Source organism: Arvicanthis niloticus, chromosome 11 (assembly GCF_011762505.2).
Source record: "Arvicanthis niloticus isolate mArvNil1 chromosome 11, mArvNil1.pat.X, whole genome shotgun sequence".
Taxonomy (NCBI): Eukaryota; Metazoa; Chordata; class Mammalia; order Rodentia; family Muridae; genus Arvicanthis; species Arvicanthis niloticus.
Window position 1 is genome coordinate 56,582,047 of NC_047668.1, and position 20,724 is coordinate 56,602,770.

Genomic DNA, 20,724 nt, shown 5'->3' on the forward strand with positions numbered 1-20,724 from the left:
CCTGCTCAAAACCAATTTTTAATGTAGGAAATTGTTACTTCTGACACTTGTGTGTGGAAGTGATACTGTAGTTTCCATTTATATCTGCAGATCCAGGGCCTGGAGAGATGGCTTGGCAGTTAAGAGCATTGGCTGTTCCTGCAGAGGACCTGGGTTTGATTCCCAGCACTCACATGGGCTCTGAAGCTTCTGGATTCTGCAGGCAACCACATCTCATCCACATGACAACAAACACGTTACACGTGCATGGTTAAAAATAAGCCTGACGGGTTGGGGAGACGGCCCAGTCTGTAAACTGCTTGCTGTGGAAGTATGAAGACCTGAATTGAGGTTCCAGTATCCATGTAAAATACTTGAGGAAGCATGGCAGTCTCCCATAATCCTAATGCTGAGTAGACAAGGAGGATCCTAGTACAATCTGTACACCTGTACAATCTGGTGTAATCAGTAAGCTCTAGTTAGAGTTAGAGACCTTGTCTTAAAAGTGGAGATGTGTAGTGATGAATGCCTTTAATCCAACATTTGGAAGGCAAACAGGTGGATCTCAGAGTCCAGAGCATCCAGAGCTATCTTAAAACAAGTCAAATACAAGTTGCAGTGATGGGCGCTGTTGCTGTTGTCTAGGCTACTATAACAAAGATTGGATATTCTGTTTTGGAAACTATATGCACTAATGTTAGGTTTTGGGACTTGTTTTTCTAGTCTGTGTGTCATAAGGACTATTAATTTTTTTCCTTGCCCCTACTATGAATTACATTTATGGAATGTCACTAGAATACATAACAGATTGTCAGTAATAAAATTTATATAAAATTACTAAAACTTCCGGAGTGTGAAATTAGTATTTAGGGGAGGTGGTTGTGAATAGGTTCGATTGACTTCAAGAGGCTGGAGCTGGGTGTGCTTGCATTCCTAGTACTAGGGAAGTGGAGGCGAGTGTGTTCCCAGCAAGTTCAGGGCTGGCTTGGTCTGCATACTCAGTTCTAGGCCATCGATGGCTATTCAGGGAGAGCCTGTGCTAAAAGAGCTGCTGTGGGTGGTACCTGCCTTCAACCCTAGCACTTGAGAGGCAGGTGGATCTCTTTCAGATCAGCCAGGTTTACATTGGGTGTTCCATCCAGGCCAGTCAGTTACAGAGTGAAACTTTTAGAAAAGAAAAGAAAAGAAAAGAAAAGAAAAAAAAACCCTAAGCATTCTAGAACTCTTTAAAAACAAATATTTGATTATAATTTGTGTGTGTGTGTGTGTGTATGTATGTAATGGTGGGTGCCTGCGAAGGTCAGAAAAGGGCGTTCGATCCCCTGGAATTGGACTGAGGCATGCTTGGGAGCTACCCAATGTGATGCTGCCTCAACTTGTGTCTTTTATAAGAGTAGTGCGTATTCTTTAACCACTGAGCCACTTCTCCGGTCCAAGAAGCTGTATCCTATTCGCCATTATGGCCTTTGCTAAGTTGGTAAGTAACACAAACTCTTGGCAGAAAGAAGCAACTTACCTTTTACTCGCTATTAACTGCAGAGCTTTCCTCTTAACACTCGAGAACTTGGCAAAACCCCCAACCAAACAAATAGTATACTGTTACAGCACTAAGGAACACCGAACCTGGTTAGGCAGCTAGACTTCTACTTTGGACTTCTCTAGGATCTAGTTTAATGTGAAACTGAGATATACCTGGTGTATGATTTCGCTCCCAAATACTTTCTGGGAGATGGAGAACTGACCCTTCCTGGTTTTGGAATCCAGCATTTCAAAGCCAAACCACTTCCTTTGTGATTCTACCCAACTTGTAAAGGAATTCCTTTGCTGCTGACACTTACGTGGAATACTGGGATTTTATAAGTGAAGGGTGACATTTGTAGTATTCCTTACCCTGTCTGGCTCCTCGCACACATTAACTCATAATCCTAGGTACCCCACCTCCCGAACGTCACCCCTATTTTATACAGTAGGAGATAACTGAGACAATCTTGGCCACATTGCACTTATACCTAAAATACAATTACTAAATATAACTGTGTCAAAGACACTGTTAGGTCGTAGGGGCGAGCCTGGGAAGGTTACATTTTTACAGGGTCGTCCCCCCTACCCCCATATCCTCCCATCCCCGTACGCCTCGCCGCGCGTGGTTTCTACCAGTGAAACTTTGCGGCGCGGCCCCAGACTTGCATTCCTGGGCGACACTCCTAGGGTGGGAACCCACCAAAGACGCCGTGGAACGGGGAACCCTGGTCGGTCTTGGCGGACAGCGACCGCGGGTGCGTGCTGAGCCAGCGGCGCACGGGGACAAACCAGGCGGCTGGGGGAAGGGGCTCTCCCCGCCTCGCGGCTGCGTCCTGCGCCCCGCGCCCTGCCCCCAGCCTCTGCTGGCGCTAAACCCCGGAGAGCGGAGCGTGCACGCTGAGCCTCCTCGGCGGGCCGGGCCGCGGCGCTGGGCATGCTCAGTGGGCCGGACCCGGTAGAGCGGCGAGTAAGGACGCATGGGCTTCCCAGGCTCTGCCTTCCCCGGGTTCAGGCCCCGGCCCCGGGCTGTGGGGGTGGCACTCACCACCGCAGCCTGGCCCGCGGCCACTCGACCCCGGATGGCGCGGGGCCCGTCCCGCTTCCGCCGTTGAGCGCGCGGCACGGCGGGCGGAGGCCCGGGGCGGGGCGGGGCCGGCGGGCGCGCGGCAGGAGGGAGGCCTGGCGGTGGGGGCGGGGCGGGTGGGGGAGGGCGCGGAGTCACCGGGGTGGGGTCAGCAGGAGGCTCGGCAGGCCGCGCGCGGCGGGGCCCCGGGGCGGCTCGCGGAAGCGGCCCGGTCAGGGCAGCGGCGGCGACTCCGCGGCCGCGCGGCTCGGGTGAAGCCGCCGTGGGCCTCATCTTCCGGCGGCCGGTGGAGTTCGTGGTGATTGTTGCCGCCCTCCGCCCCGGCTGCCATCTCCTCCTCTTCCTCCTCCTCCTCCTCCTGGGCCGGGCCGGTCCCCTCCCCGCGGCCGCCTCCTCCTGGGCTGGGCCCGCGGCGTCTCGTCCCCTCGCGGAGCCGCCGCCGCCGCCGCCTCCTCATTCATCCTCGTGCACCATAGGCGGCACAGGCACCAAGATGTCCAACCGAGTGGTCTGCCGGGAAGCCAGCCACGCCGGGAGCTGGTACACCGCCTCAGGTAGGGCGCAAGGCTGCCGGGGCGGTCGGGCTGGGCAGCCCGGGCCCGGCGGGCGGGGACTTGGGCGGAGGGCGGCGAGCGGCGGGCGCGGACCGCGTGCCGAGGGAGCGGGCAGGGCCGCGCCGCCTCCCCCACCCGGCGCTCGCTCGGGCCGGCGGCCTGGCGCTCGCGGAGTTGGGCGAGGAGTTGCCGGCCGGACCCGACCGGGGCGAGCGCGGGCTGCGCGGCTCCGAGGCTCCGCGGATGGCCTCTGCGGTGGGGAAGGACGAGTTGGCGCGGTCCTCGTGCCAGGGACTGGCCGAGGAGACCGCAGCGTTTGCCCCTACCCTTGGGGCACCCCGTGCCCCTGTTAGGAGTGACAGGCAGTACTTTTCTCCCTATCCCTCCTGGTACTACTCCTGGGCTCGCTTGGAAGATCTCTCAGACCAGGGCCTCTCGGGGATTTGTCGCTTTGTACGTGGAGGCTCGGGCAGAGCTACTGCCAGGCAGGGGCTCTGGGTGGCCTCCTAGCTCTTTTGTCAGTGTTTGCATTGTTACTGTCATTCAGGGGCAGCTGGAGATGGCATCAGCACTTTTCCTGAGCAACCTCTTCAGTACCCAGTGCTCAGCACCGAGCAGGTGCTGGACAACCTGCCTAGTTTAGCTTACGTTTTGAGAGAATTTTGTCTGCACTTTCTTCAAAACCTTGTGTAGTTCTTTAGGTAAGAAAGGGTTAGGCTGTTTCCCTCTAGCACAACTCTCTTCACAAGGATTGTTTTCTGAGATTATTTTCAGGGGTCACATTTCTGCTTTGGTAACAAAGAAAAGTTCCTCCGTGATTCCTGTTGGTCTGTAGGCCATCTGGGCTTCTCAGCAACTGGCTCTAACCTTCATGTTTTCCTCTGCAAGTACTAGGGAAGGATAGTGTGACCGGATTCTTTTGGGAAAAGGGAAAGTCTGGAAGGCAGGTTTTTTTTTTTTTTTTTTTCCCTGAGATTGTTCAACCAGCTCCTGAAGTCCATGCACCTTGCTGGTCCACAGCGGATTTGCCCTGCTAAGACACAAAAGAATTACAGAGCTGGGTTTGGAACCACGACTAACAGGTAGCTGTAGTTTTTACATTAGATAAATATGACATTTTATGCCTACAGTGGGTTCCCTTCATGGTCCTGAAGTACTTCATAGACTTTTAATCAGTTCTCACAACCTGAAAATGTCAGTTAAGCTGTTCTTGTGTCAGTATATGGGGAAACAGAGAAATTTAGTGCTGCACCCTAGACTAGGCCTGTGGTAAAATAGGAATTGAATATGCCAGGTCTCTGGCTCCTGAGTTTGCCCTTTATAACCAATGCACTATTAATATTTCTTATTGTTAAATAGAAGGCTTGTAAATAAGTTTGTTTTTCCCAGTATGTTTTGGAGAATTAGAAAGTCGAATTTTTCATATTCATGGCTCTCTTTTAGCATTTTCTTTTGTGTGTGTGATTCTGTGCATCTGTTACACATGTTTTAAGCTTTTGTTGTAGCTTGCATTGGAATGTGGGCAAATATTCTAGAGAAGTTTTAGATTGTTAGATATATGTATGGGTAGGAAAATTGGGTACAGTTCACACTTACGGTCTTAGAATTCCTTAGAATTTAAAATACAAGATATAGCCTATAATCTGGTCAAAAAATCCTGACTGTAGATACTTAGTAAATAAGCATGGGCTATTTCCTTAAAACTGTTGATACAGGTAATTATAGTCTTCCCTAAAATCTGAGTGAGTTAAATCTGGGTGAATTACTTACTGGAATTCAGGTGTATGACTTTTTGGGGTGTGTGAGACTCCTCCAGGGTTTCTCTGTGTTTGTTGCCCTGGCTGTGCTGGAACTCCCTTGAACTTACAGAGATCCATCCACCTGGCTCTGCCTCCCAGTGTTGGGATCAAAGACACTGCACCACCAGTCTTTTTTTAAATTGACTGATATTGAGGAAATTAGGGTAAACTTAAAGCAGTTTAGTTTTAGAAGCGCAATTTGTATCCTTAAGATGAGTGAAACAAACTTATAGGTAGGGTATGTAATGTGAAGTTGGTCTGATAACTGTGTCTGTAGGTTATGATAGTGTATCTATGTTGAAATTATGACCTACTATTGGGAGTTTTTATTTGTATTGTGCTGTTTCTCTAGACAACTAGTCAATAAAAAGAATAGGAAAGATGTGTTGTCATTTTGTGTCTTTCCCAGTGATCAGGTTGTACACATAGAAAGTATTCAGTTATTGAAAGAAATAAGGGTAAGCAAGCCACATTGACTTCAGTTAACTAGCTATTTCAGTAAGAAAAAAATTGTACATTTATATTACATGCACTCATACACATGTCTTTTTCTTATTTACTCCTTGTTATATGTTGTTAGATCTATTGGATGAGGGGGTATGAACTTCTGCATTCCCTTTTTATTTGAGGTAAACTCTAACTTCAGAAAGGCAATTAAGTATCTGTTAGGTTGAGAGTGCATTTGCATGTTGTGAGGAGGGTGGAGTCATGTAGAGGTAGGATTTCAGTTGTGCTCTGAAGGAAGGATATGTAGTCAAGTTTAGAACAGGAGGAAAGAACATTGGATTGGGAAACAGCACACATCATCAGAGACAGGAAAGTGTAACTAATTGAACGTAGTAAGAATGAATGGTGTGTTCTTACGGGTATAGTTTGAAAGCCTGGATTGTAGTTGGAGCTGAACATGCCTATGAATTAGGTACTATAGGAATTGGACTTAACAAGCTGCACTGATGGAGGTTTTAGACTTGGATATTAATATAATGCAAGTAACATTTTAGGAAAACTAATCGCATAGGAAGGTTAATCCTCATTTCCTTAACAGTGTGCAGCAAGGATGAGCAGACTATGGCTCAGATCCCAAGTGCACCCTGCAAACTGTAAGAAAATTCATTAGCTAAATTTTGTTTTAGAAAAGATTTATTATTATTTGAATTATCTCTGTGTGTGTGTGTGGGGGGCTGCTGTGTGCACATGAGTGCAGGTACCCTCTGAATCGAGAGGGATTGGATCCCACCCTGGAGCTCGATGTTTTAATTTTTAATTTGTCTAAAAAAACAACAAAAAAAGCCAGGTGTGGCAGAGGCAGGTGTATGTTTGTGACTTCTACTAGGTCAGCCTGGCTAATACTGAGTTCCTGGAAAGCCTGGAACTCTGTAGTCTTAGCTGTCTTGGAACTTGCTACATAGACTAGGCACAGAGAGACCCTGTCTCAAAAAACAGAGTAGAATTGTATGTGGAACATAAGCCTAAAATACTTACTATTTGGCCCTTTATATAAAAAGAATCTGCTAGCCAGGGAGGTTAGTGGTTAGTGTGACCAGTACTTGTATATGTGTATGTGTGTTGTGTGTGTGTGTATAAATAATTAAAAAAAAAAACAAAACAAAAAAACAAGGTCTTGCTCTGTAACCTTGGCTGACCTGGAATTCATAGAAATTCTCCTGCCAGTGTTGGGGTTAAAGGCAACAGTAATTTGTATAGTTTTTCTCCAGATTAAATATAGCTTTTTTTTTTTTAATTAAAACAAGTTTTTAAAAAATTAAAAAAATTTTTTTTATTTGAGACAGTGTCTCTGTATAGTCTTAGCTGTCCTGGAACTTGCTATGTAGAGCAGACTAGGCTGGAAACTCAGAGAAATCTTCCTGCCTCAGCCTCCTGAGTATTGGAATTAAAGGCATGTGCGGTCTGGAGAGATGGCTCAGTGGTTAAGAGCACTGACTGCTTTTCCAGAGGTCCTGGGTTCAATTCCCAGCAACCACATGGTGGCTCACAACCCTCTGTAATGGGATCCGATGCCCTCTTCTGGTGTGTCTGAAGATAGCTACAGTGTACTCATATAAGTAAGTTAAAAAAAAAAAAAAGATGAAATAAACGCATGTGCCACCACACCCATATAGGTATAGCTTCTGTTTGATTGTTTTAGTCTCTTATATTTTTTGTCAGGACAATTAATGTTGTGTGCTAAGCGGACTTTTTCTTCCTTATCCCTTTAATTCCATTCTCTGCTTCCTCAGTAATCTTCTGAAAGAATCATTTCCTTGGATCACTTCCTCTCTGATCCTGCCTTTTGGATAAGGTTGAAATCCTTTGATTACTCATGTGGCTTCTGTCTTGACATCAGCGGCCCCTCTCTGGCCCCTCTCATCTCGGTGTTACTAGCCTCAAGGAACATTTAGCAGCTGTTCATTGCTTCCTAAACTGTAGCATGCTGGTTTTTAGCTCTGTGCCTTTTGCTCAGACTGCTCCCTCTGTGAAAATGCCCTTAACAGGAAAGCTTCTGCTCATTCTCTAGGGGATGTTTATACTCCAAGAGACCTACTTTGTATCTTTCCTTTTTGTCTTTGTGTCCCTGTAACACCTGGGGTGTGTTTTTTTTTTTTTTTTTGCTTTTATTATTTGTATATAAGGTTATTGACTCATTGAAGCTAGGAAATTGTTTTGTTTTTGATACCACAAATTAAAAAAATTTAAAAATGGTTACATTTTATTTAGTTTGTGTGCAGGCGTGTAGGCAGGCATGCTATGAAGGGTGTGGTAAGGCAGAGGACAACTTGTGGGAGGTCATTCTTTCTTTCTACCATGTGTGTCCTGGGAACCAAACTCAAGTTGACACATTTGGGTGTGAGTGCCTTTACCTGCTGATCTGTGTCAGAAGTCTGAAGTACAGTGTTTTACATAGATTTTTAGCAAACCTTAAGGAATGTTAAAAGTGTTTGGTATATAATAGATGTGATATTTACTATTTGTTATCAATTTGACGGGATTTCAACTCTTGGCCTGTCTGAGAAGGATTATCTAGGTTGAATGCCTTGAAGTGGGAAGACCCACCCTGAATGTGTTCTGCACCTCGCTTGTGCTAGGGTTCTGTATAGCATGGAAAGGAGAAAGGGGAGCTGATGCCTATTTATTGCTTTCTATTCCTGACTGGGATGCCATGCAACCAGCTGCCTCCAACTCCTGCCGTCAGTTATTCTCCTTCTGATAGAATATCCTCTGTAACTGTAAGTAAAAACAAATCCTCTTCCTCTAGGTTACTTCTTGTCTGGTATTTTGTCACAGTAATGAGAAAAGTAACTAAAAGAGTGGGTGAATTAGCAAGTAGTGAGTATGGGCAATAGAGATGCACATGCTCAGAGATATTGATGTTTAAATTTTGAAAAACAGTGCATATGACATAGGATTGTAGTCAGGCATTTGAGCATAATATAGGCAGTAGGAAAGAGTTAGAAATCTTAATACCAGTACTACTACTGTTTAATGTTAAGTGTAAACATTCTGGGAGGCAGAGGCAGGTGAGGTGGATTTCCGTGTTCAAGGCCATCCTGATCTGCATAGTTTCAGAACAATTGAAGCTATGTAGTGAGACAGTGTCTCAATCCCACACCCTACCCCTGGGTGTCCCATATGTGACATGTGAAGAAAAGTAGAATAACTAGATGGCGCTTTCTCAAAGCTGACACACTTCTCTAACCTGCACCCAGCACAGGAAACATTAGTTTACCTGTGTTCCTTATATTCTTGTACCATGTTCATTTTTTCTTTCTTTCTCTCCTTCTCTCTCCCTCTCTCACCCCCCTCTCCTCTTCTTCCTCCTCTTCCTCCTCCTCCTCTTCCTCCTCCTCCTCCTCCTCCTCCTCTTCCTCCTCCTCCTCCTCCTCCTCCTCCTCCTCCTCCTCCTCTTCTTCTTCTTCTTCTTCTTCTTCTCTCTCTCTCTCTCTCTCTCTCTCTCTCTCTCTCTCTCTCTCTCGACTTGAAACTTTATTTCCTGCCAAAGAGTCTCTTACAAAGCAGCCTGTGGACCAGGGGTGAGGCAGGATGCACAGGTTCCATTCCAACAATCTGAAATAGATCCATCTGCTACATGGTGGCACCAGTTGCTCTGATGGGTTTTTCATACTTTAGATCTAAGGAGTTCTGTCACTAACTAGCACAAGGACTCCCTAGGCTGGAAACAAATGGGGTTCACCTTGCTTGTTCTATATAGGGGGGCCCATTGATCTTGCTGGCCAGGGCAGGGTCGATGGGTACATACTATGGTAGTGAAGCTATAGCAGACACAGGAAAAACCTAGCCAGACCTTCTAGTCCATTCTAGGCTAGCAGAGAAGTCTTCAAGTCTCTTGGCTCACAGCACTTCTCAGAGCACCATACCCCACTTTGGGACATGACTACCAGCCAAAAAGCAGCTTCAAACCCAGCTTTGGACACTGCTTTAGCTAGTGGGTCCTTGTCCTCATTGTGCCCTGGGCATGGCAGAAGCAACCCAGTGACAGTGGCAGTTGGTGTTCTAAGTAAGGGAGGGAAGGCCTTCCCAGGAAGGCAGTGGAGATGCCACAAGGATGAGGTCACAAGCCCACGGAGAGAGGACAAGGAGGCTCTACTCTAAGTGGTCAGTCAGTCACAAGCAGACAGTCTTGTACTCAACCTCAGCACTTCTGTCTCAAGCCCTGACCCTGCTTCTAACCTAGGAGGCAGCTCTGCTTTTGAGGGTGGGGATAAAGAATCTGGGACCAAACTTGGGGCTTGCTTGGGGGCCTGGTGGGGCTTAGATCATTTGAAGGCCATCACTGAAGGTTGAAGACTAGACTTAAGTCAGGATAATGCCCAGGAGAAGGACCAAGGCCAGCCAGGTCTTCATGAATGCTCCAACACTGATGCACTTATTGAAATTCGTTAGCTTAAGTTTACATTTGTGAGATAAATTTATTCTCATTACTTTATTAAGTGAATACACCTTGGTTTATCCATTTTTATAACTGATGGACACTTCATTTTTAATATCTTTTCTTTCTTGGATACTTTTATACTATTATATTCGTTTTAGGTGGATGTATTTGTGACTTTTCCTGGTTATATAATTGAGAGAAAAATTATTAGACTATGGTATGTGTATATTAAATTTTAGTTGAAGTGGAAACTTCTGGTTTCTTTGGAATGTCAGTTGTGTTGAATGGTGTTTTGCTGGGGCAAATATGTGGAGTGTGTTCCTGAAGCAGACACAGGTGAAAGGCTATTTTGCTAAAGTAAGCAGGTGAAAGAACATGTGATAAGGGGTTCTTTGCTGACAACACACATGTATTGATTTGCCTTACATGCTTTGTAGAGCTCCATTTGTTGAGACTCCAAAGAGAGAAACACACTAAAAAACTTCCTGTAGCTTTTTGCTACTTCTGTGGACTCAGACTGATTGGCAGAGTGATGTCAGCTGATACAGACTCTCTGTAGTTTTGCTAAAACAGACTGACATGGTGAGGCAAGACATAGGACCCAACGGACAATGACAGGGGCTTGGGTTGTCTTGCTTGCATAGCTAGCTTTACAACGCTTCTTGGTCTTGTGTCTTTGCTGATCTCCACTTCACTGAGAGAGGCACAGCCTAGAACTTCTGGTCTCCCCGGTGGTCCTGGTTCCTCCTGCTGACTCATGTTGAGGTCTAGCTATCTCTGCTAGGTCATGCCGAATTGCTATCCCAACACTACTGAACTGGATTGCTGGTGTATTCGTGAAAGTGTTTGAAAGTGGATTGAGCTGCTGCTGCTGACCTGTGAACTGAACTGTTGATTTCCTGACAACACAGATGGATTTGCTCCAAAGAGCAATTTCTAAAAAGGTCCATGTCTCCCATGTCCTAATAACCTTTCTTTTCCACTACCTCTGGTGGGTGGTGGGCTAGAAGGGAGGTTAAAGCATTTAAGAACCATCACTAGAAGTTGGCCTTTGAAAAATTCAAATCTACATTTAGTAGATACTTCTGAAGCAGTTTTGCACTCCTGTCAGTATTACATGAGTTTGTTACTCTAAATGCTTGTCAACACTAGGTATCTGTGCTGGCTAGTTTAATGTCAACTTGATACAGGCTAGAATCATCGGAGACACAAGAATCTCAATTGAAAAATGCCTCCCTAAGATTTCGCCATAGATATAGATATAGATGGAAATGACAACAAAATAAAAATAAAAATAAGAATGTTCTTGAGGGCTGGAGAAAGGGATTGACAGTTAAGACCATCTGTTGGTTTTCCAGACTACCTGGATTTGATTCACATCACCTACACGGTACCTCATAACCATTCAGTTCCTGGGGATCCGTTGTCTTCTGCCTTCTGTGGCACTAGGCATGCATATGATTTGTATAGAGATGTATGTAAACAAAGCAGCCATACACATAAATAAAAATAAAAGTAATAAATGCCTTTGGGGCTGGATAGGGGCTCAGTGGTTAAGAACACTCATTGCTCGTATAGAGGACCTTAGTTTGGTTCCTGGCATCCACTTCCTGGCTTATAACCATTTATAACTCTAGTCCAGGGGATCTAGTACCCAGGGGGATCTTCTGGCCTTTGCAGACATCAGGAACATACCCAGTGCACTTGCACACGTAAAATAAAAATAAGTAAATCTTTAAAAAGAAGTCTTCGTGAGGCTAGAGAGATGGTTCAGCAGTTAGGAGCACATGCTGTTGAATCTTCTGTCTCCTACAGGGTTTTTCCTTGTAACCCTGCTTGCTAGGACTAAAGGTGTGTGCTACCACCACTGCCTGGCATCCCATATTGTTCTTGAGGACAGAGTTAGATCCCATATTGGGTGGCTCACAACTGTGTGTAACCCTAGATCCAGGGGATCGAGCACTGGACTTCACAGGAAAATTAAAAATAATGAAATAATCTTTAAAAAATTCTTTTTTAGATTTTTCCCACAGGAACACTGCATGTATATGTGTATAATCTCTAGTCTACAAAGTTATTGTGCCAAGTTGCTGTTATTTCCATTTATAGATGTGACTCAGAGAGTGAGTGACTTGTTCAAGGTGTAACAAGTGGAGAAGCCGGTTTGACTCTAAAGTTTAAGGTTAGCACTGAATGCTGTGCTAAGCTCTGTTGCTCTTAAAACGGAACAACTTCTGTTACATTTCAGATATTCCCACAGTACATTGTGGATACCTAATTCATACTTGTGTATCATTTATGACTTATAAAACATGCTTAAATGTTAAAGAATTTAACATTAACCTTATTAAGCATAGGACAGTTAAGACAGGTCTTTTACCACACCTGTTCTGCCATTTTATAGCTGACTTTTATAACTAAGACTTGGAGGAGACATCATTTTATGAGTCACTTTTCTTAGAAGAACCTGAGCTTAGAAGTTTGAACTGTTTGGAATCAGTATTTTAATAATTGTAAATATTCTTTAAAATATGTTTATAACTGTAAAGTAAATATTTTGAATTAAAAATATCAAAGATGGGAGAGGATATAAAAGCATACCATATTTGCTGAATGTTATTCAAAAATTAAAAAATATTTTAGTACCACAGAACGAGTTGGATTCAGATGACAACTTGAAGTAAGAGTTGGCTCTCTCTGTGAGTTCTGGGGCTTCAGCTGTGGTGGTCAGGTTGGGCAGCAAACACCTTTACCACTTGAGCCATTTTTCTGATCATTCCAATCCCAGCTTTCCCTCTTTGGAGATAGGGTCTTCAACTGACAATGTAGCTGAGGATGGCTTTGACCTTCTGATTCTCCCATTCCCCCCTGGGTATAGGGATTACAGCCATGGACCACTTCATTTGTTTATGTGGTACTGGGTGTGTGATTGATAGGCAAGCAGTCTTTATCAGCTGAACTAAACCTGTAATTGATTTCTTTTAAAGATGAGTTCTAGATTTTCAATTTAGAGTTCTAGATTTCTGATTGAGAAAAAGAATTTTATTTTATTTTTATTTTTTGTTTATTTTTTAAGCAGAGTCTTATGTAATTCAGGCTGGTCTCACACTCACTATGTAGCAGAAGATGACCTTGGAATATGGCCCTCCTTCCCATGCTAGGATTACAGGCTTGCACCACCACCTCCAGTTTCCAATTTTTATGGTACTTGGGATCTTGCCCAGGGCTTTTTACTTGCTAGGCAACCAGTCCCAACCGTTGTATCTTCAGCTCCCTAGTTACATTTTGTATGTCTTTTTCTTTTTTCTGAGGGGAGGTTGTGCCACTACACACAGCCCCAGGTGTGTGGATATAATTTGAAGGAAGAATGGGGATTGGCTGACATACTTGGAGTGTTCTTGAGAAAAAGAGAGGTCATGGGTATCTGTCTTTTCAGGTTTATCATTGAGCAGTTTCAGTGATAGAGTTGCCATCATTTCAAATAGAGAAGACCAACTTAAGAGGCACAAATTTGGAGAAAGAAGGCTAGGAACTCCATTTTGGTTTGTTTGAGATATTTGCTATCCAGTCCAGTAGTATGAGTTTGAGTTTAGAAGATGGTGTACAATTGGGATTTTTTTTTTTAAAGACAGGGTTTCCCTGTGTACCCCTGGCTGTCCTGGATCTAGTTTTCTAGACCAGACCAACCTCGAAGTCACAGAGATCCGACTGCCTGGTATGTGACACCATCACCTGGCACAATTGAGAATTATTGATGATAAAGTTGAATATCTGTCTGGATAAGGATAAAGTCACCATTAGAGTGAATATGATTAGAGAAAAAGAGTGTCAGTGGCTGAACCTTAGAACATTTCCTACAGGAAAAGGCTTAGGTGAGGGAAATACTGTAAAGGGACAAAAGATATCCTGGTGCCAAGCAGAGAAAATGCTCTGTTGCCCAGTGTTTTCCTAGCATGTGTGAGGCCTTGGATTCAATCCTAATTACCATTAAAATACAGAACAAGGGGCAGGAATCATGGATACTAGTTAAGAACACTGGCTATTCTTCCAGAGGACCTGATTTCAGTTCCCAGCATTCATATGGCAGCTCAAAACTGACTCCAGTCCCAGGGGATCCGATGCCCTCTTTTGGCTTCCACAAGCATTGTGAAAATGTGGTGCAGACATACATTTAGACAGATGCTAATTAAAAGTCATTTTACTTAATTAAAATGAAAATAAATGGAAAACATAAACAATCACCAACAGCTCATGTTTACCATGCAGGCACTTTTCTTTGGCAAGTATGTGTAATTCTAGTGTCAGCTACTCTGGTCTTAGTTATTTCTTACATCACTGGCAGAGCTTCCTAGTGGCTGCTCAGTTTCCGTTTTCTTCTTCATGGGGATGCAGAGATATTTTTAAAAAATAAAATTAGGGCCCGGTAGTGGTGGCGCACGCCTTTAATCCCAGCACTTGGGAGGCAGAGGCAGGCGGATTTCTGAGTTCGAAGCCAGCCTGGTCTACAGAGTGAGTTCCAGGACAGCCAGGACTACACAGAGAAACCCTGTCTTGAAAAATGGGAAAAAAAAAAAAAAAAAAAAAAAAAAAAAAAAAAAAACCAAAAAAAAAAAAAAAAAAAAAAAAAACCCAATTACATTAAAACCTCTTGCCAAAGATGCAGGATCTTCAATACTGTGATCTCAGCTTAACTCTGTGATTTCATACTTCTGGAAGAGTAATCAGTGCTCATAACTTCTGAGCCATCTCTCCAACCCTGAATGATCCTTTTTTGACATAAAGTCTCATCACACAAGTCTGGCTGGTCTGAAACTTGTTATGTAGACCATGAACTGACACAAAGCTACCTGCCTCTGTTTCCTGAGTGTTGGGATATAAAAGCCTATAGCAACATGCCAACTGGAGTGGTCATCTTGACTATGTCTCTTGAAAATATGTTGCTTTTTAGGGGTGGGGAGGGCAGGGTCTCACTATGTAGCCTTGCCTGGCTTAAAACTGATACATTACAAAGGCTGCCTTTGCCTCCTGAGTGGTGGGATTAAAGGAGTACAGTACCATACCTGGTCTTAAACTTTCTAAAAATTTCTTTCATTCATTCATTCATTCATTCATTCATTCATTCAGTGTCAGTGTGTGTCTCCCAGTCCCCATCCATGTCTATTGCTGTGCATGCTGTGGCATGTATTATGGTGGTACTTAACAATTCGGAGGGTGTGAGTGAGTGTGTTGAGTGTGTGTGTCTGTCCCCATCCGTGTCCATTGCTTTGCATGCTATGGCATGTGTGGTGGTACTTAAGGGACAACTTGAAGGAGACAGTTTTCTTCTACCATGTTGGTCTTGGGGATTGAATACAGGTAGTGATGCTTGGCAGCAGCAGGTGCCTTTACCTGCTAAGTCACCTCACAAGCCCTGCTTCTGCTTCTTGAAGACCAGGATTATGGGCATGTGCCACCAGTTAATTTTCATTTTCATTTTACATTTTTAAAGTCTTGCACCTGAGTTCAGTACTTGAGGAGGCCAGAAGAGGGTGTTGGACCCCTGGTGGGTTGTGAGCTGCCTGATGTGAGTGCTGAGAACTGAACCTAGTTTGTCTGGAAGAAGAGGAGGGCTATTAACTTCTGAACCCTTTCCAGCCCCTGAGCAATTGTCCTGGAACTCACTCTGTAGACCAGGCTGGCCTCGAACTCAGAAATCCACCTGCCTCTGCCTCCCAAGTGCTATTTGTTTTTTTGTTTTTTTTTTTTTTTTAAAGAAACCATAATTCCAAAATTTTCACTACATATTTTTTATAGAGTTTTATTGAAAAACTGCTACCTATCCATTTATATAACTACAACTACTTTCATAATGCAAAGACAGAACTGAGTAGGTACAAAGGCATATATATATGGTACAGTTCATGTTGTATGACCCCCCCAACCATAAAATTATTTTGTTGCTACTTCATAACTGTAAATTTGCTACTTTTGGGCTAGAGAGATGTTTAAGAGCACTGACTGCTCTTCCAGAGGTCCTGAGTTCAATTCCCAACAACTACATGGTGGCTCACAACCATCTGTAATAGGGTCTGGTGCCCTCTTTCTGGTGTGTCTGAAGACAGCAATAGTGTTGTACTCATATGCATAAGATAAATAAATAAATCTTTAAATTTGCTTAAATTCATATTTTAATTAAATAATTTAAATTTAAAATTTTAATTAAATAATTAAATAATTTAAATTTGCTTTAGATTCATATTTTAAATATGAATCATAATGTAATTATTCGACCCACAGGTTGAGAACCACTGGCTTAGTGTAAGAATTAAACCTTGCTGTTCATTCTGGCTCTAGAGGGAAGAAATAGCAGGAAAAAGAGAAAACAAGTTCCCCTAAAAATAAAATTCAGGGTTCCCAGGTGGTAGTGGTACATGTCCTGAATCCCAGCATTCAGGAGGCAGAAGCAGGTGGATCTTTGTTGTGAGCTCGAGGCCAGCCTAGTCTACATGGAAAGTTCTAGGACAGCTAGAGCTATACAGAGAAACCTTGTCTTGAAAAACAGAAACACTTAAAAACAAAACCAAATAAAAAACCTCAGAGTCCTCTATAAGTTATTATCTCCAGCAAATAAAGTATGGCTGTGTGTGTGTGTGTGTGTGTGTGTCCCCTAAATCAGATATAGAATCAAAAAAGGTTATATATGCATAGGGATAGGGCTGGGCTGTTGATTTGAGTTCAATCCCTGGGACTTCCATAGTAGAAGAAAAAAAAATTCTTGCAAGGTGACTTCTGACCTCCACAAAGGCACTTACACATACAAACACATGCATGTACATGCATTCGTGCACACACACAGACACATACACATGCATACTAAATAAATGCAACTTTAAAAAGAACTGCTATGCAATCTATGAAAACAAAAGCCCTGCTGTGCACAAGAGATGAACACAGAAACAATTTCATTACCGTCAATATCACTGTTAAACATTACTCTCCATGTGGATATCCATCACTATTAAAGATGAAAAAAATTTAAAACTGAAGGTAAACTTGGTAAGTACGTTAAATTATCACTGAATGCAAATATGACTGTATTCCTAGAAATGTAAGAGAACCAACCAAAATTGTTTTTTTTTCTTTTGTTTGTTTTGTTGAGACAGGGTTTCTCTGTGTAACCCTGGCTGTCCTGCAACTCAGAGATCTGCCTCTCTCTGCCTCCCCAGTGCCAGGATTAAGGGATGCACCACCACCCAGCTAAAATATTATTAAAAATAAAGATTAGTTAAGTTTTAACACACTCAAAAAGCTTTTATGCATGTAACAATTTAGAAAACCTAATGAAGAAATCTGACCATGTAAATAAGCACTACTGAAAGCCTAGTAATCTGGCTGAGTGATAGTATGCTAATCTATCAGGCCTAAAGACACAGTTTAATCATAAGCACTGAAAAAAAAAAAGTTCAAAAAAATACCAAATGTCTAGAAAAATGGGAAAACTTCAAAAAAGAGTTTATAAGCTTAGTACAATATTAGTAAAATAAACTATCAACAATGGCTGAAGAGATGGCTCTGCAGTTGAGAACACCAATTGCTCCTCCAGACAACCCAGCACCCACATGGCAGCTCACAACTGTCTGAAACTCCACTTCCAGGGGACCTGACACTCTCACACAGACACACATGTAGGCAAAATACCAATGCACATATCAATACATACATATATACATACATACATACATCAACAGTACTTTTATTGTGGTTTTAATAAGTAGAAAGCCTAATTCAAAATCTGTATATAAAATAAGCAAGCAATAATTAAGCTCATAAAGAAAAAGTAAAGTAAGAATAGCTATGCATAGTATTGTACATCTGAAATCCCATATGAAATAAATAAATAAAAAGCCAGAAATTCCTAAAACAGAAGAAATATAATAGTAAGTCTAAAACTACTATAATAAAAACTGTATTAACAGACCCAAGAATAAGTCAATGAATTCAAATATGTTGTCTGCCGGGAGACACAAAACACTAAAATTCAATTTAATCATAAAGCTAATTTTTCATATTATATTCAAAAATAAAATATAAAGACATACTATAGGGCAATAAAGTAGACTCATATCTCAAATTTCATTATCACAAACTCAAAATGGATTAAAAGATGGAAATGCAAAAAGTGAATTAATGAAACAATTAGAAGCAGACACTGGGAAGCAAGCCAGAAGCACACAATGAGAGCAATTCAAGCCATGAAAAAAAATTAATGAACATCACAAACTCTTAGAGTCAGGCAAGCATGTTTGCCTATGTCTTTCCTAGAACTTAGGAGGCTGAGGCAAGAGAATCACTTTAAATACAAGCCTGCACTACATAGCAAGGTCCAGGCTAGCCAGCAACAAAGTGAGAACTAAGAAAAGCTCAGGGGCCAGGCGGTGGTGGCGCACGCCTTTAATCCCAGCACTTGGGAGGCAGAGGCAGGTGGATTTCTGAGTTCGAGGCCAGCCTGGTCTACAGAGTTAGTTCCAGGACAGCCAGGGCTACACAGAGAAACTCTGTCTCGAAAAACCAAAAAAAAAAAAAAAAAAAAAAAAAAAAACAAACAAAAAACAAAAACAAACAAAAAAAACCCCAGAAATATTACAGGCATATGTTTTCATTTTAATCCCAGGTATGGAATATGGGGCTATTTCAGATTGTCCACAGCAGCCATGATTTACCTTGTGCTCTTGCAAAGGTGCGATATTGCCAGCGGCAATTGTGTGCTGTTTGGAATCTTGGGCACTTTTTAGTGGGTGTGTGTGTTTCCATATGTATATATGTGCATGCTTGGAGAGGATTGTTGGTTGGTTGCTGTTAAGTAGTCCTATGCAAAGAAGAAATAAGAAATTAGATGTCCTGAAGGCAAAGATCAAGCTTACCCCAAGGAACTCGATGCCCTCCCTAAATTAGCAAGAAGTAGTCTAATGATAATGTTGGCCTGTTCCCCCTCTATCTGTTTTTCTCTCCTATCCAGTGTTAGGGGGTTGGAAGGGTGGAAGAAAAGGGATAGAGAAGGTTGGAATAAAGAACCTGAAAAGGAGCAAAAGACAGTTACAAAAAGATAATAGCAGTAACTGTGTTAGATAGCACAGTTATCTAAGGGATGCTAGTCATTATGGGAGCAAAGAATACCCTTTAATATTGGATTATTACAAAAGGTGACAAGTAATTTAAGAACTTTATTAGCTGCTGCTTCATCTGAATTGATGTAGTCAGATTTATTTGTGACATAGTGTACCTTTCTTTCTCCTCGTTGCTTAGAATAGAGCACAAGGCCTGGGTCTTTCTACCACTGAACCATAAGTGCAACTTTGAAAAGTAAAAGAGTTAATAAAATAACTTCTGGTCTTGTGTGTGTGTGTGTGTGTGTGTGTGTGTGTGTGTGTGTGTGTGTGTGTGTATAGAATCAGTAATTGCTTACTTTATCCCTGTTTTGAACTTATCACGACTGATTAATGATATACTTTCCTAGGGCTGGGGATGTGGTTCAGTCTTTAGAGTGCTTGCATAGCATATGTGAGGACCTGGATTTGATTTCCAGTACCACATAACACCAGGCTGTAGATCCATGTGTGGGAGGTGGAAATGGGAGAATCAGAATTTCTCTTCAACCAAAGAGGTCTTGGATCAAATAACAGAACAAAATATTCCCCCCTCTTGCCTTAGGAATCAGATTGACTAGTCCTTTTCTTCTGTTACAGGTTAAGTTGCCAGCAGTGCTGTTCTGCATCAGATCTGATAAAAAGGGAAGATTTGTGCTTTTTTGTGTTTCTGAAACCAGAATAAAATATAAAAGTTGAAAGTGTATTCGAGGGACTGGAGAGTTGGCTCAGTAGTTAAGAGCGCTGGCTACTGTTCCAGAGGACCCAGGGTTCAGTTCCCAGCATCCTCATGCTGACTCAGCATCTGTCATTACAGTTCTGGGGGACTGGGTATCTATCTCTGTCCTCCAGAAGCACCAGGCATACACATGGTATACAGACATACACACAGGTAAAATAACCAGACCCATAAAATAAAATAAAATAAAATAAAATAAAATAAAAATAAAGGAAAAATGTATTCTTACTATGTCTTAATATTGATTTAGGATTAATTTATAGGATAAATGGAAAACATTGAATGAATTGATATATAAATGCTTTTTGTTATTCATTGAGAAGTCCTGTTCTTATTAGTGTGTGCATATGTATAGATCTGTGTGTCTGTGTGTATGTAGGTCAAGAGGTCATCTTAAGTGTTCCTTAGGATCTGTTGTAACACCCCTGTACTCCCAGGGTCTCATTTTGGCATCTGGAGCTCACTGATTAGAATACACTTGCAGATTAGTCACTCTCAGGAGTCTAACTTGTCTTTCCAGTTACAGGATTACAAAGTCCATTGCCAGCTGGGGGTAGAACATAGGTCCTCTTGGGTGTGTGATAAGCACTTTATTCACTGAGCTGTTTTCCCAGCCACCCCCTTTCCCATCTCATTTTTATACCCTCTCTATGTTCTCTTTTACATGCAAGTGATTGCTTTTATAGATTAAGTCTCTGTCCAGTATTTATGTGTTTTCAAGTGTATATGAGCATGTCATTATTTCCTCCTTTCTAGCACATGGTATAATCATGTAGTTGTTTCATATTATTTTATAAATTACTAATTGTAATGATTGGATATCTGTTTACATTATAAATAGGGAATCTATTTTGCTTATGATAATCTTCCTGTTTAGAGTCTTCAGAGGAAGATTATTCAGCTCTGCATAGCTAGAGGAAATATTTGATCTTTAGTAGTCGTTTTTCAGCTTAAATTTGAGTTATATTTATCACTAGTTATCAAATTGGAAAGTAAAACCTTAAAGACAGTTACTTTTAATGCATTAAAAAATGACAG

At 42.4% G+C, this 20,724-nt stretch overlaps 1 protein-coding gene across 3 annotated transcripts in view; it reads left to right on the forward strand.

Moving 5' to 3' along the window:
• The first annotated feature begins 2,342 nt into the window (after positions 1-2,342).
• Positions 2,343-20,724, forward strand: part of Memo1 (mediator of cell motility 1) — an 85,393-nt gene continuing 67,011 nt past the window's right edge. The window contains exons 1-2 of one of the 3 annotated variants that reach the window (XM_034513859.2): positions 2,343-2,467; positions 3,061-3,138. In XM_034513859.2, coding sequence (XP_034369750.1) covers positions 3,078-3,138 — 61 coding nt within the window. In that variant the 5' untranslated portion in view covers positions 2,343-2,467; positions 3,061-3,077. Of the gene's footprint in view, positions 2,468-2,721; positions 3,139-20,724 lie in introns of those variants that run through there. The other 2 variants (XM_034513858.2, XM_076942235.1) reach the window with 2 other exon arrangements.